Source organism: Agelaius tricolor, unplaced genomic scaffold, assembly GCF_023055355.1.
Source record: "Agelaius tricolor isolate 1412-34295 unplaced genomic scaffold, bAgeTri1.0.p SCAF_24, whole genome shotgun sequence".
Taxonomy (NCBI): domain Eukaryota; kingdom Metazoa; phylum Chordata; class Aves; order Passeriformes; family Icteridae; genus Agelaius; species Agelaius tricolor.
In genome coordinates, this window is record NW_027269284.1 from 8,864,609 (window position 1) to 8,881,765 (window position 17,157).

General features: G+C 40.4%; 1 protein-coding gene across 2 annotated transcripts in view; it reads left to right on the plus strand.

Moving 5' to 3' along the window:
• Window positions 1–17,157, plus strand: part of AFAP1 (actin filament associated protein 1) — a 111,601-nt gene that overhangs the window by 86,133 nt on the left and 8,311 nt on the right. The window contains exons 9-16 of one of the 2 annotated variants that reach the window (XM_071447209.1): window positions 2,369–2,518; window positions 5,792–6,003; window positions 7,458–7,603; window positions 11,024–11,141; window positions 12,583–12,840; window positions 14,587–14,701; window positions 15,941–16,105; window positions 16,678–16,868. In XM_071447209.1, coding sequence (XP_071303310.1) covers window positions 2,369–2,518; window positions 5,792–6,003; window positions 7,458–7,603; window positions 11,024–11,141; window positions 12,583–12,840; window positions 14,587–14,701; window positions 15,941–16,105; window positions 16,678–16,868 — 1,355 coding nt within the window. The remainder of the gene's footprint in view (window positions 1–2,368; window positions 2,519–5,791; window positions 6,004–7,457; window positions 7,604–11,023; window positions 11,142–12,582; window positions 12,841–14,586; window positions 14,702–15,940; window positions 16,106–16,677; window positions 16,869–17,157) is intronic. The other variant, XM_071447210.1, reaches the window with a different exon arrangement.

Here is a 17,157-nt window from a genome sequence, read left to right on the forward strand (position 1 = left end):
GGACAATGCCATGGTTTCTGGTTTCCTGAAAGCCGTGGTACATTTTCGCTTTTTTTTTTTTTTTCACATTTTAAAATCTTCTATTAAGCTTTCATAAAACTCTGAAACATGTGGAGAATCATCTGTGACCCAAAACCTGTGTTGGCCACGAGGTCCAGAAATACCAGGTGGCCCAGGTACCCTGCAGAAGGTGTGGTGATGCAGCTGGAAAAGCAGCCCAGCTTAGATGCCTCAAGGAGGGTCATTTAAAATACCAAAATTTGGTATTTTGAAAATGAACTTTCAGCACATAGTAGGAGAAATTATGGGCATTAATGACTGCAAGAAGACTGAAGTGTGCTTGGTGAAGTTATGCTATGCCTTTGTAAAATGGATAGGGAGTGTTTGAGGGAGTACATGGGAAGGAGGCTTCAGTGAATGATCATCTCCAGCTGGCACCAGCCACCAGCCCTGCTCTGCTCTAAACCAGCTGCTTGCTTTGCTGTGGGGAAGGAAATGAGAATAAAAGGCTTTTGTGAAAAAAAATCACTGGCAATTGGGCAATTAGTATATCCTTTGACTCAAAAAGATTAAGTCATGAAGGCCTTATTTCTGCTGCCTCTCAGTTCTGCAGGGAAAAAAACAGCAATGTAAAGGGAAGACAGGACAGGAAAACAAACACTAGAAGGGCTTATTCCACTGTCTGTTCATGCCTGTGGGAATGATTCCTTTTAGCTTCTGTCTCAGAGAAATGAGGTTTTCTGTCTCTGGCTTCTTTCAGTGCTTTTCATCTGCCCCTCAATAGCCTCAGTCAGCTTTTGGCTGCTGCTGTGTGGGATGGAAACCTGTGTGAGGGCAGGTGCTGTGCCCCCAGGCAGGGGTTCCTGAGCTGATGGGATGGGTGGCCTTCCTCCCTCCAACGAGGAAGCCCATTGCATGTTTAGAGAGAACAGTGTAAGTTGTGAGCACCCTTCCCTTGAAACAGATAATGAGACCTGGATGTGTTGGGGTTGGCTGGGGGGCAGCACTTGCAGAGCTGCCTTTCCCCTCAGCACCGGCAGATTTGTACAGTCTTGGCTACAGATACAATTTCTAAATAACGTTCCATGATTGCTAGCAATTAAACTAAGTGATAAATTATCCCATGGTGAGTCCCAAACTGCTTCTCTATTTGCTGTGCATTCTTCTTCCCAGCTCATCAGTTCATGCACTCATTTCTCATGTGAACATTTTGTCCAATTTTTTCCTCAGTTTGTGCAAACCACTATGGACAAACTCAGTTTGTCCATAACCACTAAGTGTTCCCTAATGCAAAAGTAATTGATATGTTGGGGATAAAGATAGAGAAGCTCAATTAGTAACTATTTAAAATTAATTGTTCATTGAAATCACATATGAGGGCAAGTTGATGGAATTTTTGATGCCCCGTCAGTTAGCAGAGACTTTTGCTCTCTTGCCAGAATCCAGTTTAAGCCACTGAATGCAGTTTTTGAAGTTTATTTTGTTTGTTCTGTTTTTGCAAAGAAATTCTTGTTTTGTTTTTTTGTTTTTTTTTTTCTGAATCTGTTTGGTTTTAGAAACTCTTCTTTAAAAAAAAAATTAGGATTTTAATCAGGTAGGCACTTCTAAACACCTTATCCATAGTTCTTGCCATATTTCATTCAGCAGCTGAACCTGCTTCAGTTCTCAGAGTGGTAATATTCCTACTATCAAATGAAGTTAGTGGAAGCATAGACTGGATGTTAGCAAAATACCTCTTTTCAGCACAGCTTTTTCTTTCCAATGGTCACAAAACTGGCCAACTATAGCTATTGAATGTTCATACTGATCCCACTGATTTCTTATCAGTTAGTTCATAAATCTTGTCTTTCTAAAATGTCCATTGTGATAAGATCTCTTAACCTAACTGTACACAGAAAAAGTCGTTTTGCTAAGCAAGCATATTCTGTCTTTTTTGTGTACTTAATTATTGAAGTATTTTGAGAAAAATGCTTAGGAATACTGAAGAAAACACTGAAGAAGTGTATGACTGGATTTTTATTGCTGTGTATATGATCTAAATTTATATACAGGTACTTCAGTCATACTCCTAAATTAGGTGATGACTGCTGTGGAAAGAGACTTGAAGCTTGATTAGATTAAATAAAGTTGGAAGATTGATTTTTGTTTGTATTATCCTTCAGAATGCCATGATTCTTATCACACAGAGGTTATTGGGTAATCTAGTGTTTGTCTCATTGAAATCTGCAACTTTTGTACAGTTGTTTGTTTTTGCTCTTCCTTATGTCTTGCATAGGATATTTTTGTCTGAACTTCTGTTTTTATTCAGGTTCTCTCTGTTGGTTGGGGTACACACACTACTAAATACACACTTCTGCTTTCTTAATAGTGAAGAGGAAAAAAAGTTCGAAAACGGAAGCCAAGGGCACTGTGACTAAAGTAACAGGGAAAAAAATAACAAAGATCATTGGTTTAGGAAAGAAAAAGCCATCGACAGATGAACAGACCTCATCAGCTGAAGAAGATGTTCCAACATGTGGTAAGTGGTTTTTTCCTTGAGTCTTAAATGCACATTGCTATTAAAATTTTATAGCATTCTAGCCTAGGAATTTCTCTAAGATTGCTTTTACTGCAGTAATTCTTCCCCATCATTGGAAGGATGCACCCAGACTGCAAGAGGAGTAATCAGGAGTTTGTCATTTGCAAAGAGACTGAAATAATTTGACTTTTTAAATAAAACGGTAACAGAGGCTCAGGAATCACTGCTCTTTGCAGAAGTGAGGAAGAGGAGGGAGAAAATTGTGAAAAAGAAGCATAAAGAAACAAGTGCTGTTCTCAAACAGATGGTTATAAAATGAATATAGGCTGAACTGTGAAATAAATTGAGGCTACAAAGTAGAAGAAGGTTCTTGGAAAGTGATCAGGTCTTTTATAGTAGATTGTGGTTAAGGTTTTATGAAATAGCAGACAGCAGTCAACTAGCCTCAACCAAAATGATTTGAGTTTAATTATGGGTTCCTAAAGTGGTACATATTGGACAAAATGAAGTAACAAATTTCTAGTAAGCTATTTTAACTCTTAATTTTGACCATTCCATATGACAGCTGTAGTGCACAGGGAAGTGTATAAAAGGGCATGCAGAAAATACTTGTGTTTTGTATTGTAGCTGCTAAGATTTGCTCACAATTTAAGACATCATGCAGTGCACTTAGCTGATGTCCTCACAGCTCTGCTTTTTTAAAACAATGCAGTGTAGTTACATTCTCCAGTTTATCTTTTGGTGCTCCAGTATTAGGTCACACTTACACATGAATAAGATTGAACTCACCCTTCACCCAATCCCTTCAAAAGACAAATTTCCTTGGAAAGCTTTGAAGCAGTTGCACCAGATTCTGAGTTTGGATTTTACCCTTTAATTGACTGGAAAAACTTAGGGAAACCCAGAAGTCTGTGATTAGGGAGCAGCTGGCAGAAAACTGATTGGGGCATGAAGTGTGTTAGATGCCTGCCCAAGGTGATGGCAGTAGCTCCATGGACCACCAGAGAGAACTTCATCAATTACAGGTGGCTTTCAAACCACACTTTGGGCATCATTCACATCAGCAAACTTTGATTAAATAAGTGCATGTGTCTATACATCAGCTAAGTACAGATGTGATTTATTGACCAAAAGAGCAGCTGGGGAAAGCTGTGTCCAGCCAGATGCATTGTCCAGGGCATCTGGCCTCCATAAGGACTCAAACTTCCGGGCTCTCATACTCCCTTGATAATTCTGCATTATGTGAGAAGTTAACCACTGCTGTACAATCTAATTCTTCATATTTCTATCATTAGTTTGGATATGGACATAAATACAGATTCAGCCTTTGCTATTTGCCTCCATTTGGCTCTACTCAACACCACTTGCAGATTTTAAAGGAAAATATATAAAAGTCTAGGCTTTGGTCATTGCAGGAAGTCTTGGCTTGAGGGAGTTTCTCACCACCAGCAGTTTGGCTCAGTTCAGTGCCCTCTGGGAGGCTGCTCCATAGTTGAAGGTTTTTACACTTCAGAAGGCTCTGCCTCCTGTGAAGAAAGGCAAAATCCCAGCAGGGCTGCAGGTGTCACCCAGCTGGTGTAGAAACTAAAACCCACCTGCACTTGCAGTCATGGCAGAGCCTTGCCTCCAACACCACCGCTCCTGGAGTGCCTGCACTAAGCTGAAGTGCTCATGCCACAAAGGGGAGCACACTCAAGGCGTTTTGGTCATGTCAGCTTGTGAAGGTTTAAGCAGAGATGCGGGGGGTAGAAAGTGGGATCCTGTGTAGTTCAACTCTGAAGCAGGAAGTGTTGCAGGAGCTTTTCTGAGAGGTGCCCTGGGAGCAGAGGGGAAAAACTGTCTGAAAAAAAAGGACTCTCACTCCAAAACAAGCTGTATCTGGCTTGCACGGGAAGGTTTTTTTCATTTCTAGGGATTGTAATGTAATGCACAGTGATACAGGGTTTTGTTACAGGAGGAGGGAGGAGAGCTGAAGAGTGTGATTATCACAAGGAGCCAAAACCAGAGGATTAAGCACATCCTCATTTTTTATAGCACCTTCCAAGATGTGCACAATTCTGATCTGCTATATCCTGTTGGATCACACTTTGACATTGGAACCATAATGTTGGAAGGAAAACCTAGAAAAATGAATAATAAGTCATAGTTTTAATGAAAACCAAAGAGAGAGCTCTCCAACAGGATTAAATGAAAATCATGTCTGAGATAGAAGACAGCTTTTTAACCTCACTTCTGGCTTTTGCAAGATATCATTTATTTCCTTCCTCCTAGCCTGTTTGGAAGCAGCAACATGCTGAATTCATGTACCATTTGTAATGTGGAAGCAAAAGTAAAAGGTTTTTGGGTTTTTTTTGGTTTTTTTTTGTTTTGTTTTGGTTTTTTTTTTTTTGTTTGTTTGTTTTTTTTTTTTTTTTTTCCTATTTCCAAACTCTAGTAAGGCAGGAAAAAAGGGCATTGCTTTGATTGTAAGGTTTGAGTCTGGAATGATTGTTGCTATGGCACAGAGAAGGAAAACCACAAAACTCTGCCTGTTTAATGATATTATATGCCACTATATTGATATAGAGCATGGTAAGAAAACTGGGTGGTTTTAAAAGAAAATTTTTAATGCATTTTAATATGTAAGGATTCTGTATCATAATTACTTCCTGAATTTTAAATCAACATGAATTTTATTTCTATTTGTAAAGGTAACAATCTTTTAAGTTCTGGTTTGCAAGTGCGGCAATCCAGATGTGCATTCTTCTTTCTAAATGTAATTAGAACATAGAGCATCAACACTTCCTAGGTCATTTAAACACTGCTTTTGGATGTTACACAAGGTAGCTCAATACATACTTACATAATATGAGCTGTGATTTTCCCAGAAAAAGTTGGTCAGACACAGTTACCAAAGTCATTACCCACGGAGAGGCAGAGTGAGCACATTGGCTGTGTATGTTACTCCTTTCATAAGTGTCCCTCTCCTGTTCTTACTGAAGTCCTGGGGACCTGTGTGCTCCTACACGTGCAGCTGCTGCAGGCACTGACACAGAACAGCCATTTGGATCACATATTTATATGCTTTTTCTTGGTTATTGGCACAGTGAGAGTTTTCATTAAAAGAAGTGGGGCAGGGTCATTTACTTGTCTTCCTAAAATCCATCTGGACTTTCTATTAGAAGAGGAACAAGTTACTTAAAGGCTAGCATTACATTGAGAAGTGAGTTTCTTTTTTTCCTCCTTTTCAGAAAAAGCGAGGAGTAAAATATCTCACATTTCATTTTATTGCAGGATATCTCAACGTGCTCTCTAATAACCGCTGGCGCGAGCGCTGGTGCAGAGTGAAGGACAATAAACTCATTTTCCACAAGGACAGGACAGACCTGAAGACACACATTGTTTCCATCCCACTCCGTGGCTGTGAAGTCATCCTGGGGCTGGATTCGAAGCATCCCCTGACCTTCCGCCTGCTGCGGAACGGGCAGGAGGTTGCTGTGCTTGAGGTACAGTGGCTGTGACTTTTAGCAGCTCCCACAAGGTGAATCAGAGAGGCACTTTCATACAGACTGTGTTTGCCCATTAAAAAAAAAAATCTTCAGAATAATACTATTACAAAGCTGAACTATAAATGTTGGAAGGAGGAAAGAAGTAGTAAATGATGCAGACAAAGAAAGAACTGAGATTAAATGTAGTTCAGAAATCTTCTCAGTAAAATACTTTTTTCTGCACTGACCTCCCCTTGACCTGGTGCTAGATTATCCCCGCTCCTTCTCTAGGCATACTTTTATATCAGGATTATAATTACTTAGGGTAAATAACTTAGCAATAATTAAATAATGGATCACTGTTGATGAGAGCTCTAAAACTCCTAACTTTCATTTGTTGCTATTTATGGGAACTCCTTTTGTTTAGTCTGTGTCTGTATTAATACAGTTATGCATTTCAGAAAATGCAGTGTGCCATCAGCCTGGGGTATCTCCTGACTCTCCTCACATATACACACCTTTGTCTGTGTTAGGTGGGTCAGGCTTTCTATAGGGGCTTTATTCATCATCTTGTAAAACCTAAAATAAGAAGACATTTAAAGCCAAGTATAATGAGCAGGAGGCAACCTTCTACTTTCGTGGCAGGACAGGGACTTTGACTACTTTGGGTTTCTGACTACACATCAAGTCTCCTGTCCTTGCAACCAGGCCTGTTATATGACAGCAGTTCAGAGAATTTGAAAATAGAAAACAGCTCAAGGAACTGTGAAAAGCAATGAAATACGTAAAAATAAGAAATTTAGAAACCACTATATTTGTTAAGGAAAAATTGTTGCCTTTCCCCTGCTACTTCTATCCAATATTTGTTTTGCTAGTGTTTAACTTCTGAATTGGTGACTTGAAGCAAAATATAAAAAAAACTTCAATTATTTTAATAGTATTAATGCTTTTACTTGTGTTATCAGGAAGATGAATGCTATCATTTAGACAAATGTAGCAAAATTTTTCAAAAAGTAACATTAAAATCTCTTCACTATTTTGTTCCCTCTTCCCTTTTGTTTCTGTTTAACAGTAACACTTTCTTCTCAGGAGTCTTGCTGTCCAAAAATCCTCCAGCCTAACATAAGAAAATAATTATGTTAAAGCTTTCAGTATTCTGAAGTCTAAAATAAGCATTACTTGAATCTAAATCCACTGGCCTTAAATGATTATTTTTTCGTCTTTTTAGTGGATTGCCCACTTTGTATTACATCATAAATGATGAGCACATAGCTTAGTTAAAGTGCCCTCCTTCTAGCAAAGCAGATTTAATATGAAATCCTGGGGTTTTTAAGAGTTCAGCAGAATGAAACCAGAGCCTCTCATACCATGTGGTAGCAATTTGTCAGCCGAGAAGAATGTGCATTTTGCAATCATGCTCAGCCCAGTGGCAGAGCCAAGACCTGACCTGTGTTCTTGCCCTCTCCTCACAGGCCTCCTCCTCAGAAGACATGGGCAGATGGATTGGAATTCTGCTGGCAGAAACGGGGTCTTCAACAGACCCTGGAGCTCTGCACTACGACTACATCGACGTGGAAATGACGGCAAGCGTGATCCAGGCTGCCAAGCAAACCTTCTGGTGAGGGCGTTCCCAGTGCTGCTCCCAGGGCTCTGGGCATGCACCGCCGTGTGTCAGCTCCACTGCCAGCACAGCTTATCAGAATCCACCTCCCCCCTTGCACATATTGAATCCTGAAGTGGCTCAGCATTGCAGCATGTTAGATGTGTTTATGATTATTCTGTTGGAATCCTGCTAAGTTCTGTAAAAGATGCAAGGTGGTATGCAACTTTACTCAAATCTTTACTGATTTTTTTTCAGTAGGTCCCCTTATCAAATGCTATATTTTAATCTTCTGTTTTACCTAAAGTCTTAGAGCTGTTCCTGAAAGAGAACAAATATTCTGAAATATGCAGCTACGTAATTCACATTTATTGGCTGTATTTGCTGTACATACAGGGAAATATACAGCATATTATTGATCAATATATGCTGCACACTCACAGTATACAGCAAATTTAATTCTTGGACAGTCACATAATCAGTGTTTCCTTTTCAAGTTCTTTCTGATTAATTAAAAACTTTATCAAATCCACCCAGTTCAATTAATTTCTGGGGTTCAGTATAGGAGGTGGAAATTGAGAAAGTGCCTAGAGAGTGCAGCATGGAAACTGTTTAAATTGCAAATCAATAGAGTGAATTCACCATTACTGATCCTATGCTAAAAGGAGAAATGCATACTTAGCAGATACAGTGATTTACATGTTCAAATCATTTGAGGCACTAAAGCAGTCCTTGATGGGAAAACCCATCTTTTTTCCTTGGCTAGATGAGGTTTTTATAAACAGGAGTGAAGAAACAGTGGGGACAGGGGGATGCCCTGCTGGAGTTGTTCCCTGTGGTCAGGAAGTGGGTGGCCTGAGAAGACAGCTGGCAAAGGCATCATCCCTCATCCTACTGCAAGATGACACACCCCAGACTAATTTGGAATTTGTGTGACTTAATACATTAGAGAATCACACCCCATCTGCCCATCATGACTTTGAACAGATAGAAAATGAAGGGGGGAAAAAAAAGGAAAAAAGTTTTGGAGTTTTCCAAAAGATGATCCTATTGCCATTAGCAAGCTTCCAAGAGAATTTAACAAGGGAAAATGCCCAGCTTCAATGAGAGTCCAGTTTCTGATGGAAATCAAAGTGACTCAGTGTTAACACAAGCCCAGTTTTGTGAAAACAGAATAATTTTGATAGAATTAAAATGCTTTTAGCATTCAGACTTACGTTAATATTTGTTTAGAAGTTAATAGGGCCCAAAAAGTTTCTCCTGTGTTGACATGTATTTTTGCTTCAGTCAGCATCTAGCAATAACCACATTTAAGAGAAATAGAACGGTAACCTTTTCCCCCTGAATTCTGCATGGCTTTCCTTTTCTGTACAAATGTGGTACTAATTGGAGCCAAGTGAAAAAACATATGCAAGTAGACCACATGTTAGAAAGCAATGTCAAACAACTTGCAAAATAGCAGAATTTCCCTTTTAAGAATTAATTAAAATTCATTGGGTGTCTTAAAGAGCCTGTGAGGGCTTGCTGATAAGCAATAGAGTAGCTGTCTGCTGATTTTCAACTACGGCTAGAAAATGAGGAGAAATTACAATGGTACTTAAATGTTAATGAACTACTACATTTGCCCTTTATAGAATGAATATCAGTATTCCAAATTAAAGGAAGTTATCATTAAAGCTTAGTTTATCACTCAGTCACTTTAGATTATTGGTTATTCACTTATTAAGACTGATGCTTTGCAAAACTATCAGCTCCTCATTAACAGTCCCATCAATTTCCTTCACCTAAGTCATTAGGTATGGAGGAAAAGCTAAGGAAACTTGCTTCCAGGCAAATTTCTCCATTTTCCTTCTAGCAGTTTCTGAATACAATTAACTTGCATGGACGCACCTGAAAACATGATTAATGAGGATTATTGAAATAATGATTATGAATTGTTTGCAATTACTGAGATAAATCCTGCCTTCCTTTGGTGGTGGAAATAGTTCCTACAAGTGCATCAGATGCCACTAATGAATATCCCAGTTTTCAGACATGGTTATTGTATATTGCTGTAATTGAAGCCTCTTAACTAGAAAGAAATAGAGCAACAACTCCAAACTCAATTCTTCACACCAACCAGAAACATTTGTGTAATGCTCTTCCTCAAGAACAGTAAACAAATGCAGCCCTCTAATAATGTCTAACAAGGCATGAGTTATGATAAGGTTAAAAACATTTTTATCATGGGCTTTTCCTGGGCTTTTTGCTGTCAGTTTGCTTGAAGTAAGAAAAGCTTCTGTCTAATGTTTTTTCCATCCCCACACTGCCCTGAAGGGTTCACATGGAGCTGGGCAGGTTCATCCCTCCTCCCTGTGAGCCCAGGGTTCCCGTGGCTCAGGTGAGCCCCAGTTCTCCCTCTGAATGAGAAACTCAATGGACTCCATGTTATTCCAGAGCCAAAAGAAAGCAACTGTTGAAACCACAGCATTCCTGAGCTCCTGCCAGCACCACAGAAGACCCTCTCTGCTTTAGCAGTGCTTTATCATATTTTATGAATGTCAGCACAGACTCTGAATAGTTCCATTGTTTGGGATGGAAAACATTGTTTTCCCATTTATGTACACCTGAAACTGTAGGAACGGAATTATTTTGGATCTCACTCTATACCTTATTCAATTCCAGCAGTTGCTACAAAGGAAGACTCACCCTTGGAGTCATTATTAAGCAACAGTGTTGATTGGAATAGGCTAAGGGGAAAAAATTAAAATATATTATATAAATGTATATCCCTTTTGAAGTTTCCAGAGGATCAGGTCCACCATGTGTAACAGATCAAGAACGAACATATAGAGTATTTGCATGTAAAATTACCCATGGAAGGTTGGGGAGCATAGTGCCATAGCCAGCCAAAAGTCCTGATACAGAAAAGAAGAATTCCCAGGTTTTGAGGAAGTAATTATTCAGGAAATTTTTATAGATATGGTAACTTGGATTTCATCGAAATTATGTGGGGTTTTTTTGAATTTTTGCTGGATTTTATTCTTAGTTCTCTTATTTCCTAAGTTTGCAGCCCCTTGGGCATGCATGCACACAGAAACACCTGCTTCTCCCCAGTGCAGACAACAAGGGAACATTTCTGGGACCCTGTCAGGCTGGTGTGTAACAGAGACCAGCAGGTTCCTATGTAAACATGCCACTGAGCAATTACAGCTGTTGCCCTCCTGGCCTTCACACAGCCATATCCCCACTGCAAGAATGGAGAACAGGAACATATGTTGTGTTGCTGGCTGTAGCAGCAACATGTGAGTAGCGAAGAAAGAAAAAACCACCCTGTGGAAAGTGAGAAGCTGCGTGCTTCCAGGCTGCACAATCAGGCACAGGGAATTTACCACTGTATCATCACTTAGGCTTAGCTTTGAGTGCTGGTTCTTATTATTTTCTCTTTGCATTGTTCAGCTTCATGAACAGGCGGGTGATATCCACGAGCCCATACCGGGGGAGCGCTGCCAACGGCTACGCCTGCCCCAGCGGGATGGCGCTCCATTACGACGATGTTCCCTGCATCAACGGATCGGTAAGAGCTCAGCCTGCACACAGCAAATGCTTTGCATGTGTTCATTGCCATGTGGACATCTGAAAATTGTATTATCTAAAGATCCTCACTGGGCAGTTTCCAGATGAACTCATGGTTTTTTTTGATTGGGGGTTGCAGACTCCTCTCACACCTATATAGAATATAAGGGCATGGGACATATTGTTTACATTAACCTGCTTGTGAGCCAATGTGCATTTAGAAAGCAGTTGCCTGTTGATGATTTGTTGCCAAGCCCTTAAATATAATACTCACTTGAGGAGGTATTTTTTTAGATCAGAATGGAAAGGGCAAAATTAAGGACTCAGTTACACCAGGCACGTTTTGATGTCTGTTGAAAAAAAACACCAACACCCAAACACTTCTCAGTCTCTGTGGCTGCATTCCTGAGGATTGCAGGTGCTGCTTGTCCCAAAGGAGAACCACAGTGGTCACTTCCATCTTCATAAATTGCAGAGCTGATCATAGGCAGATGTGTAAGAGGATTTAACATCTAGTGGATGCTCACCAATAGCAATATGGGGTCCTCAGGAAGGTTGAAGGTTTGCAGGGAAGCTACAGCCTATGTCAGCTCTTAATTTGGGCTGTTGAATTGGGGCCCCACTAAGGGCGAACTCAAGAGAAATTAATAGTTTCAGAGTGTGAAATTAACTGGACATTCAGTCCTCCAATATGTCAGTACTATCCAAAAGATGTTAGAAATCCCCTCTTGGGAACAGTGCATGATCACTTGTGTGGGGAGCAGTCTTTGAGTAGTTCTTGGATGTGCTCATGCCTTTGTTTGAGTAGTGTACTGCCATGGCCAGGACGGGTTAATGAAGGTTATTTAGCAGTCAGGTTGGTTTCTTTTAAGGTTAATCAGATGAATCCTGGAGTACTGTTGTTGAGATTTCCATTTTTCTAAAAATTAACAAAAAAAGGAACTATTTTAGTTCTTGTAGCTCAGAATAATAAATCTCCATCAAATAAAATGTGCTAGCATACCAGCAGCTGATATTCATGGGAAAGACATGTAGCCTGAAGAAATTAAAAAAACAAGCTAGAAAAAACTTGGCTTCTGATAGCTGCTAGGCTGTATTACTTTTAACAAGTCAAGGACCAGATGTAATCCCGTGGACTCATCTGTGTAAACCTGAGCATCCCCCTGCTAACACAGTCTGCCCCTGCCCCCTGGGTGCTGAAGGCATAGTCAGGGTGCTAGGTTTGCTTGCACTCAGGGCTGAGGCTGTGAGCCATGGAATGCAATGCTTGCTTTCCACACAATGTCCTCCCCCCACTTTCTAAATAGTGTCAGTAGTAAGGGTGTATGCTCGCTAAGCACTGAGGGCTTGCTGGAGTCCAAAGCATCACTAATGTTTTAATTTCACTTAGGAGGTTCTGCATGGTGCATTGTTCACTAACTGCTGAGGTGTATGTGTTGCAGTGGGAACCAGAAGATGGCTTTCCTTCTTCTCGTAGCAGGAACATTGGAGAAGAAATGCTTTATGATAACGCAGGCCTGTACGATAACTTGCCGTCTCCAAAAATCTTTGCGCGCTATCCGCCAGCTGACAGGAAAGCCAATAGGTTATCTGCTGACAAACTCTCCTCTAACCATTACAAACACCCTGTCTCATCCAATCTGTCTTCTGCTCAGTCTGTCACTAATACCTCTGCTGTGGGGAGGGGATCTGGCTCACAGGTACTGTACTGTTTAATACTTAACAAAGCTTTTTATTTGTTCTGTTTATCTGGTTGTTATCTGAAGGGACTCTTAAGAGTCCCTTAGTGTTAGCACTGAAGTGCCTGGAGTTTAGTTATGAGCCCACTGCAAATGAAGCAGATTTGCAAAGGTGTAAATTCCAATGTGGAAGTAGTGGTACTTGGGAAAGGCTTTGCCAGCATGTTCTTGATGATTTACAGATGGTGAATAATAAGGAAAAAATCAATGTGACCTTCTACACTTAACCTGAATGCATGTCTAGCTACCTTTTGGCTCCTCAGGCAGAGATGTCTTAGAAAAAAAAAACCAAAAAAGATAGGTGACATGTGACCTGACTGTGACAGCAAATTTGGCTCTTTAGAATTGTACTGATCTATATATCATGTATACTATGGTTAAATATTTTGTGAATATGCATGTATATCATAACTTGATGTTATATATTCAGTAAATTATGTTGTATATATTCATATACACCATCTTTTTATTACTGCCTGTTATTTTCTTCCCCATAAAAAAAAAAGCCTTTGTCTCTGCTGCTTTCTGAGGGTGGCTGCAGGCTTTTGTACGTCAAACATGAACCTACAGAGCAAATGAAGTCCTGTGAGCTCAGCCTTGTAGCAGATGGGCACAACCCAGCAGGGGAGCAGAGCAAGCCTTGCTCACAGCCCTTAGCTGGTCTCTGAAAGGTGGCCATTGGCTTAAACCAATGTATCACAGTGTGAATGTATCACAGTGATGAGTGGTTTTCAATCTAATCTGACATGGAACAGTTAAGATAAATGTTTCCCTTGTATAAGGTACTTATCATACTGTGTGTTAACTCACTTAACCCTTAAAAAACTTCATATTGGAATATTGGAATCCAGTGAAGTTGCAGAATTGGAGGTGGACATGAGCAATAAATTACTGCAGCAGCAAGCTTCTGTGTGCACTCCCAATTCAGTCCTCACAAACAGAGCATGGCACACATGTGCCCTTTGCTTGGCTGGAGCATCCTCCAGGGAGACACTATGAGTAGTCAGGACAGGGCTATCTCTCCAGAGTTCAGTTCATTTCTGTGAGTCCTCTAAATGGAAATCCCTTTAACATGAGATGCTCTGTTCCTGGTAATCTTGTGAGCCTGTCTGGCCATTATGAGAGGGTTTCTTTAAGTAAGAAAAGCTTTTAAGTAGTAGCTAGAAGTTGTATAAGGGGAAAATGATATCTTAACTCCTATCACTTAAAAACATGTAATAATCATATTGTTTCAAAAAAAAATCCACAAGGATGGCAAGGTCATATAGTAAATAAGAAATAATGTTGAATTTTTTGTGTGGCAAACCCTAGTAGGTTTTACTGTGTGAAATTAACTCTGAAAAACTTGTGTTTTAAGTCTTTACTGTAAAAAATTTTTCAAAGGTACTTTTTTTTTCTGCCTTGCAGTGGCTTTCTTAATACTGTAAATGCCAGGGTTCTAAATGCCTTGGAAACCATGATGCCACCAGAAACAGGGAGTTCATCCTTTGTTATCCTGTGATTGCTGGCGTGGCTCCAGCTGAGCAGGCAGCTCCCAGAGGCATCTCTGGAGGAAGCGCCGTCTCCAGCTCAATCAATGTGCTCTATTAAGGCTCTCTGATGTAGCAAGCACCTTTCTGTCAAGCTCTGCCCTTGATGAAAGGGTGAAAGTAATGGCCAGCGGCACGGGAATAGCTGGAGCCCATTTGTACTTTTGTTTTCAAACAGTTTAAAGGCAAGAAGCCTCCTGTGACTGCTAATGGGATCACTGCAAAAGCGAGGACTTTAAACAGCCAGCCCAAGAAATCCGAGACGGCTTCGTGTGTGAAGCGCACGGCATCCAGTAAGTGTCTGTCCTCACTGCTGCTCACTGGGCAGTCAGGAGGGTCCCAAGAAGGGCTCTCCTCTTAGCAGGCAAGGTACAGAACCAGTGTGGTTTTGTGAGCTGAGAGGCTGAGGAGGAGGAGATGCCAAGACTGAACAGGACATACTTTGGTGACTTAATTCCAGCCACGCCACACAAGAAAAGGGTGCCTGTCATATTGGGAGAATGATAAATATGAAATGTGGACCTGTGGCTGCTGCAAAGTCATGAGGACAGCAGGGAAAAAAGGAAGGATAATGATTCCTCATTTGCAGCAGAGAGGAATTCTTTCTTCCTGTTGGAAAAGGAGGATGAGGAGCTGGTATAGATGTAAGAACACTGTGTTGCTCTTAAGTGGACTTACTAATGAAGTCTTATTTAAGAAGCCATGGATTTAATGGCAACAAGAGAAATTGGTGTTGGACTTTCGGACAAAAGTAAATAGCTTCTAACTGACTAAAACTGGCCTAACAATTCTTTGTCAGGAATGATTTCCTATCATAGAGTGTGCCTTCAGATATGTGACAGACAAAGTGATCTCTTAGCTGACCTATCTTCTTTTAGTCTGCAACTGGAGCAGAGCTATAGAGGGAGCTGTGATATCAATCAGACCACAAATATATGAGCCACAAAATGAAAGCATTTGTATGGGAAATTAAAAAAGAAAAAGAAAGCTGTGAACAAAGAACTGTGAACATCTTTGTATTCTCTTATGTAAGGTGAGAAAAGATGTGCACTTGAAGTAGGAATAAAAGTCAGGCAAAAGGCCAAGCAGGTGGTTTTTCCTCTGACCCTTTCAATTAGAAACGAAGGGTTCTTAGCTAGAGAGGAGCCTCCTTTCCATCTTCTGAGCTACAGAGAAAGGCAAGACCATTTTTCAAAACCAGTGTGCTATAAAGTAACTGGTATTTCTCATTTTCCTCATGTAAATATAAAGAACAAACTCTATCCCAGATCACTGTTGTAGCTGTGCTGCAGAACTTGGCAGAAATCATGGACCTTGAGAAAGAGCCAGTGGAAGAGGAAGGCCAAACCTTTTCCTCAAGCCATAGAATTATAGAATGGTTTGGGTTGGAAGGGAGCCTTGAGGATCATCCAGTTGCAGCACCCCTGCCGTGGGGAGCCGTGACATGCTTCATGTCATGTTTAGTCTCAGGGACCAGTTCAGGGTTGTGCTGTTAATTTAAACCCTAATTAACTACAATCTGATACATGCAGATGCAGAGCAGTACAAATATGGCAAGAACCGTGTGGAGGCAGATGCAAAGAAGTTACAAAGCAAAGAGGAGGAGCTGCTGAAGAAAAAAGAAGCCCTTCGGAACAGGCTGGCCCAGCTCCGGAAAGAAAGGAAAGATCTGCGTGCTGCCATTGAAGTCAATGCTGGTAGGAGGTGCTTTTTTGGGCTGAATTCTCACCTGAGAATTAGGCTTAGCTATCCAAACACCTTTGTATTCCGTGCTGAATGTCACCCTAAACAAAGTTAGGTTTCAATGCTGAGTAATGCTCTGTAATGTCTGTATTTGCTTTCTATATAGATACAAAATGTATAAGATAAAAATACATATGTGTAAGTGTACATCCTTATTTTTATACATGCATGTGTATTTGTACACATACCTAAGGAATTACTCTGGTGAGAACTTCAGATAAGAGGAACATGGGAATAATTTTTTTGTCACTAGCTAATTATATTTTCATGATACAGAAAAATAAAACAATACTGATTGGAAACCAGACTAAGATATCTAAGAATGTCACTTGATAGAAGGCATTTGATTTATGCTACTAAACATTTTTACATTAGAAAAGTGTTTTATGTAAAGAACCTAATTATTTTTTTCATGTCACTGATATGTAGAGAGCTTGTTTCCTTACTTTTTAGAAAGAAAATAATTTCTCCAAGTGTCACTTTAACATTATTATTACTGAAATAATAAAATTGCTGTGAATGGCAGGCAGGAAGACCCAAGTGATTCTTGAAGACAAGTTAAAGAAGCTGGAAGAGGAATGTAAGCAGAAGGAGGCTGAACGTGTAAATCTGGAGCTGGAACTGACTGAGGTGAAGGAGAGCCTTAAGAAAGCCTTGGCTGGTGGCATCACACTGGGCTTGGCTATTGAGCCCAAATCAGGAACATCAAGTCCACAGGTATGCAAAGCCATTGAACATGCAAATCCCAGCACCATGGGCTGGGAGTGCTCAGCCTTCCCAGCTCCAGCAAAAATGAGTAGGAACTGAGAGTTGGATAATGGTTTTTTAAGACTGAGAAATTAAGAGCAGAATTAAATGCCTTTCTGTGTTATTTGCATTTCCTGCAGCAGGAGGGGACAGGTAGACATGGGAATCACAGGCAGGATATGTTAGGATAATGTGCAAAAAGCCAACACTTTGTCCCCAGTGGTTGTATAAGTGCAGGAACCAAGACATTGCTCCAGCC